This window comes from Brassica oleracea, unplaced genomic scaffold (genome assembly GCF_000695525.1).
Source record: "Brassica oleracea var. oleracea cultivar TO1000 unplaced genomic scaffold, BOL UnpScaffold00866, whole genome shotgun sequence".
Classification (NCBI taxonomy): Eukaryota; Viridiplantae; Streptophyta; class Magnoliopsida; order Brassicales; family Brassicaceae; genus Brassica; species Brassica oleracea.
Window position 1 is genome coordinate 56,027 of NW_013617487.1, and position 6,619 is coordinate 62,645.

The following is a 6,619-nucleotide window of genomic DNA, read 5'->3' on the forward strand; positions in this document are numbered from 1 at the left end:
TCAAAATTATAAATCAACATTTAATATAAATGTACCATGTCATCATTGTTAATAAACCATGTCATTATTTTTCTTTCAAAATTAATGTGGTGATGATAATGTCAAATTACTTCAGAAGTAATGTATAAGAGATAACTAATCATACGTGTAGGTTGTCAAAAAGAAACTATTCATACGTGTAGGCTGTCAAAAATGATAATCGAATTTAAATATATGCAACACTGAGAATAATTATTGAATTTAATTTTTGTAATAAAAATTATTTCAATTTGCATGTATGTAAATTCGATTTGTTCATTCTAGATAACAGATAACCAGATAAGATCAAAACGCATTTCTCTTGCCATAGGATAAGACTTGTGCCTGACGTTACAAGAGAAATATGCTTGGCTATGTCAGATTTGGACACTTTCCTTTTTTTATACTCAGGTTTCAGAAACTACAACCTTCAATAGTACAAAAAAGGGAACTTTTTTCTATAAATAAAAACGTTACATTAGATGATTCCACATGGATTTCATTCACTGTATTCATATTTTACAGCTGACACTTCGACAGAAATGGCAATACGTGTATATCGTTTCTGCATCCGCACAACAAAGAAAAATCTACACTACTTTGTCCATTTTCGTCTGATTTATATAACTATTGTCACGTTGATCATGTAAGCTAATAACAGCTAGTGTTACACACGTCTCTTCAACCATCATATTTGTCTGCGGCGAAGAAAAAAAAATGCCGATTAGTGAGAAACTTCCAACTTGGGCCGTTGTTCCGGCTGTTTTAGCCGTGTTTTCCGTAATTTTCTATCAGATCTTAATCGCGCCGGACAATTTGAACGGCACCAAAAATGTATTGTCGATGGCTAAGACCATACCACTTCCTGTCGATGGACCAGAGAGCATTGAGTGGGATCCGCAAGGAGGAGGTCCTTATGCTGCTGTTGTGGACGGCCGTATTCTCAAGTGGCGTGGAGATGGTCTCGGTTGGGTTGAGTTCGCATACACATCTCCTCGCAGGTTTTTACGACGTTTATTAGACCATGATTATCCCTAGTCTCTTAACTGGAGTTCTTAGCTTCGAATAAGAGACGAATCTTAGTTTTCTTAGATTTTAACTAAGAAAATCTAAGAATCGTCTCTTAAATAAGAAATATAAAAGTCGTCTCTTAGTCGAAAAATGTAAAAAAAAATAAAAAACTGTCAAATCTTGAGTTAAGAACCTCCGGCTAAGAAACCGAGGTTAATCCCTTAGAGCATGCTTAACCATGGTTCTTAATTTGGGGTTTTTAACTCATGATTTGACACTTTTTTGTTTTTGTTTGTTTTTTTAACACTTTTCGGCTAAGAACCGGCTCTTATATCTCTTATTTAAGAGACGGTTCTTAGCTTTTTTAATTAAAAGCTAAGAAACGGTTCTCAGCCGAAACTAAGAACTTCACCCTAAAAATCCGAGTTAATCATGGTCTTAGAACGCACCATGCATAGTGACCAAATAATTTAAGCAAACAAAACAATTTGTTTGATTATTTATTTTGTTTTCTTTAGAGGACTATGAGGATTTTACTGTATTGTTCTGGAGCCTTTTCATATTTTTCCCTTCTACCCAATAAAATTAGAAAGAAATTTTTTATATATTTATACTATTATTTTGCGAAGTGATTTTCGATTCTGAAATATAATACTTTTAATGAAATTTTATATATAATTAAAACGAATATTATATTAATAATATTATATTTCTATGGTATATTAGATAATTGGTTATATATTAATTTAATAAAAATTTCAAAACTAAAAATACATTTGTGCTGTTATCTAGAAATACTATTTTCTATTATAAAATTTTTTAAAATATTAATCTGTGTAAAGATATTTCTAAAATATTTCTAATATGTGAGTGATTTAAAAAAATTAACACAATAATAAGCATATATATTTTAGTGAAAAAACTTGTTATATATAATGATCTGATGTTTGATAACTTTTTGAAAACATTAATAGTACTTTATTATGTTAATTTTTGAATTAGTTAAATATGTATTCGTAAAAAATCGCATGTGCGGGAAAATAGTATAAATATGTTTACAGTTTACACTATGGAAGTTTTTTTTAATAATAACAATGATGTATTTATCCATGTTGTACGTAGAGGGAACTGTTCCCGGCATGAAGTAGTACCTACATGTGGAAGGCCACTAGGACTTAGTTTCGAGAAGAAAACAGGAGACTTGTACATCTGTGATGGTTACCTCGGGGTCATGAAGGTTGGGCCAGAAGGAGGCTTGGCTGAGTTGGTAGTGGACCAGGCTGAAGGTCGCAAAGTAATGTTTGCAAACCAGATGGATATTGACGAAGAGGAAGATGTCTTCTACTTCAATGACAGTAGTGACAAGTATCATTTCAGGTATGTTTTAGGCTTTACCAAACTTATATATATGCACTTAGGATCAACCAATTTTCGAAATGTTTTACCTAACTTATTGTGTTACCTAATGTTTAAGCTTTACTTAACGTTTTAATCTGTTTTTTTTCTCCAAGAAACACAAACTTTCGTAGTTTTATTTTTTCATTTTCAATCTATAAATAACAAATAAATGGATAGAAGTTGTAGGCTGTTTCCGGTTGCATTTTAACAAAGTTTAATGTATACCTAAATTCTAACGCAAAACAAAATAGCGTTTGAACAATCTAAAATTTAAATCTAACTGTAATTTTTGTTGGTCAGGGATGTATTTTACGTGATTGTCAACGGTGAGCGGCCAGGAAGAGTGATCAGATACAATAAGAAGACGAAAGAGGCCAAGGTTGTCATGGACAATCTCCGTTGTAACAACGGTTTGGCTCTAAACAAAGATAGATCTTTCTTAGTCTCATGTGAGTCTGCCACTGGCCTTGTCCATCGATATTGGATTAAAGGTCCTAAAGCCGGGACTCGTGATATCTTCGCCAAGGTTCCTGGTTATCCTGACAACATCCGTTTGACACCCACTGGTGATTTTTGGATTGGTATACACTGTAAGAAAAACTTACTAGGACGATTGGTTGTGAATAATCAGTGGTTAGGGAAGTTAGTTGAAAAGACGGTGAAGTTAGAGTTATTGATTGGGTTAGTGAACGGGTTTAAGCCGCATGGGGTGGCCGTGAAAATCTCCGGGGAGACGGGGGAGATAGTTGAGATACTTGAGGACAAAGAAGGGAAGACAATGCAGTATGTGAGTGAGGCTTATGAGAGAGATGATGGTAAGATATGGTTTGGGTCCGTTTTCACGCCTGCCGTATGGGTTCTTGATCGCAAGTGAGTGATTCCGTTTGTTGTATGTACGGAGTCATGTTTTGTAAGTTAAGTGTCTCTTGTTTGTTGCTTGTATTTAAAAATAGACATGCTTGTAGAGTAGATGCATCCACTGTACCATGTACAGTTTCAATAACTAAATACTTCTTGACGCTCCTTCCTCTTGTTTACTTTGTTCACATACAGCCTCACCCTCGCAGAGAATAAGAGGCTAACACAATTGTACTAAGCTCGATATGAATACATACAGAAAAGTAATCACATTACATAAAGCAAATAAATTACATTCCTGTATAGCATTAATATTAGTTTAAAACTAAACCTGAAAAGACGAAACTTTTGATGAAGAACAGCTACATGAAAGAGAGAGATAAGACACCTGAGCTTGCAAAGGACGTTCAAGTGTGCAGGTGACTGATTCAGAGTGGTTCAATACCCTAGTTTAAACGCGGGGGAGGGGGGGTTCTCTATGTTTAAACAACTGAACATAGAATTGTTTAAAGGTCATTTGTGTTTAAATTAAACCCATTGAAGGGTTTTAATAGGCCCAATTAAGAGATAGAGAGACCAGAAAAGTAAAGCTATGGAAACTGATCCCTTCATATTTTTACCATTTTGGAATATTTTGACATGTTCCTTGAAAAGTATCAGTCTGATGTCTGAAACAGAGAAGCATACTTGTTTTAAAGGTAATGATTGTAGTTGACCCTAGGTCGTTGTAGTTGACCCTAGGTCGATAATGCCTTTACATTATAGATCACCGACCGTTGTTTATTGAATTTAACCTTTATATATTTATCAACAAATGTTTTTTTTTTTTGGTGGGTCAACAAATAAATAAAATGCTTATGTATATGCTGACAACTTGCTTATGTATAGGCTTACAACATTAGAATTGTTTGGCTGAACCTTCTTCCACCTGATTTCCACGAGCCTCCAACACTTTCTTGAGGCCGAGTCATCTTTCAGTATGTGAACTCTAATTCTTTAGTGTCAATGAGTGTACTCTTAATGCCTGCAATATTCTTATTAATTGTGACTGGACATAGCTCTCGCGTGGTACGTAGACTCTGGCGTGTGCCCACTTACGTCCTGAGATCCAAATATTTCTCTTTATAGTATAAGTAAGTCGTATAACACTTCGGAAACACTTATTATATAGTTTCTTAAATTTTATTTAACTAGAGATTTATTTGTTTATTTTATCCTATTATCCGGATATAAATATATTCCACAATTATATCTCCACCTATAGTTCAGGGAAGTCCCAGCTTCAAGAGAAAACATAATCTTAGAACTTGTCATTAATCAAACAAAAATGTGTGCATTAGTCCCTCCAGTGTTCCCAAACTTTGGGTGGCCGTCGACAGGAGAGTACGAGATCTTTGTTCTCGTCTCTCCGTTCATGTCTCCCAGCTTCTGATCAAACGGTAAGTAGCTACTCCGCTATATCATCTATTAATCAGTTTCACCTCAAAACCAAATAGCAATAATTAAATAATTAGTCTGCTCATTACATTATTTTTATGTGATATTTATAATACGCTTGTCCATACATCTAATACCATTTAGAGGAAGAATATTGAATTAACTCTTTTTTCTTTAATTTCTTTAATTTCTTTCTTGCAGAAGAAGCTAAGTATTCCTCAGACGGTTTCTCGGAGCTTGAAGTACATTCCAGAGCTGCAAGAGCAAGTGAAGAAGCTAATACAAAAGAAGGAAGAACTCTTGGTGCGAGTATCAGGTCAAAGAGCCATTGAACATTACGTTGAGCCGCAGCCAAAGGCCGTTGCACGTTACGTCTCGACCATTTCTGCGACTAAGCTTGGAGACAACGAAGTGATGGTCCAAATCTCATCGTCCAAGAATCATAACTTTTCGATATCTAATGTGTTGAGTGGGTTAGAAGAAGATGGGTTTGTTCTTGTTGATGTTTCATCTTCCAGGTATCATGGAAAATGGCTCTTCTACTCTTTGCATCTTCAAATGGGAAATAAAGATAATCACAAACTGAAGTGCGAAGAGCTAGGCCAGAGAATTTTGTACTTGTACGAGGAATGTGAAAACTCATTTAGATGATAATTTGTTATTGTTTCTTTTAGTTAAAAAGTAAGAGACCGTATCTTATATTACGCTAAAAGACCCAACCTAAGAAACCTGCAATAAACATGCTCTAATATCCATGAAGTCAAGTTGTTTCGTTTATTTTTCTTGTCGAAGTCAATGATCGATTATTACATTTACATGCTATTGAATATTGACTGATTACTATGAAATTCATGTTACTGAAAACTTTTTTTTTGTTTAGACTTTTGTCTTTGGGGGCTCAACTTTTTGTCGTCTTCTACTCTTTGTTTATGTATTTTTTAATTATTTACATATTGTTAACAGTTAGTTGTGTATTGTATATTAATAAAATCAACAAGGAAAATTTATTTTTTCAGGCAAAAAAATGATAACTATGTTCTATTAGGCTAATTTTTCTTTTGTATCATTTTTTCCTCTAATATTCTTAAGTATTTTCTAAAATAAATTTAATAAATAGTTTTACAAACAAAAAAAATTCAAAAAATAGTAACCACTGATGAAATACCTATATCAACTTATTGGTATTTTTTTCCAATTCTAAAAATGTTTAAATCATAATTTTAAATTTTGTTCTACAAAAAATAGAATTGACATTCTACACAGTAGAAAATGTAATCCACTTTTTTCATTGAATCTAATATGTTTGGAATACGTCATCTACGTAAACAATAGTAATCTAAAAATATTTGGAAAACACATTTCGCGCTTAACCTATCATTCTACAAATTGTAGAATTTGAAATCTACACATTACTATAAATCTAAACCTGTAGAAATCGTAATATAAACATTACTATAAATCTAAAACTAGTAGAAATCGATTTAAAACATGTTTAATGTGTTCTACATATACTAGAATAAAGATTCTACGGATAAGAATAATCAGTTCCAAAAATATGGGAAGAGAATATTTGGAAATATTCAGTTTCCTTAAATTTATTAAATCGATTTTTTTTTTTAAAAATCGTGATTTATAAAATTAATTTTTAAATTAAAAAAAATAAAACATCGATTTGGAAATTTTTTCTCATGCCATCTTCTTCTCCCCTTTGTTCTTCAAGGAGAAGAGAAAAATGAGTTTGATTGATTAGAAATCGAGTTTTAAGAGTTCACCTCGTGTTTGTTCGGTTCAAATCAAGTGGGAATCAAACCGGATTTAACCGACGAAAACAAGGAAATCGATTTGAAAGACTTACCTGGGCACATGATCGATCGATCCCGAAGACGCGACCGATCGA

The 6,619-nt window shown here is 33.2% G+C and overlaps 1 protein-coding gene and 1 pseudogene across 2 annotated transcripts; both read left to right on the top strand.

Annotated features, from left to right (window-relative positions):
- Window positions 1-735: 735 nt before the first annotated feature.
- LOC106320267 (protein STRICTOSIDINE SYNTHASE-LIKE 9-like) lies at window positions 736-3,321 on the top strand. Of its 2 annotated transcripts, none has more exons than XM_013758631.1 (3): window positions 736-1,019; window positions 2,152-2,406; window positions 2,728-3,321. In XM_013758631.1, exons 1-3 carry the CDS (start codon window positions 736-738, stop codon window positions 3,299-3,301), a joined length of 1,113 nt encoding a protein of 370 aa, XP_013614085.1. In that variant the 3' UTR covers window positions 3,302-3,321. The 2 variants fall into 2 exon arrangements, with proteins under 2 accessions (XP_013614085.1, XP_013614087.1); XM_013758633.1 differs by having other exon boundaries at window positions 2,194-2,406.
- Window positions 3,322-4,481: 1,160 nt separating this feature from the next.
- Window positions 4,482-5,376, top strand: LOC106320266 (annotated as a pseudogene).
- Window positions 5,377-6,619: the final 1,243 nt, after the last annotated feature.

Bases quoted from the DNA above. Each gene is read 5' to 3' on its own strand.
- LOC106320267 (XM_013758631.1), top strand. From the start codon at position 736: ATGCCGATTAGTGAGAAACTTCCAACTTGGGCCGTTGTTCCGGCTGTT. The intron at 1,020-2,151 runs GTTTTTACGACG...TGTTGTACGTAG, and splicing joins GCATACACATCTCCTCGCAG to AGGGAACTGTTCCCGGCATG. The intron at 2,407-2,727 runs GTATGTTTTAGG...TTTGTTGGTCAG, and splicing joins AGTGACAAGTATCATTTCAG to GGATGTATTTTACGTGATTG.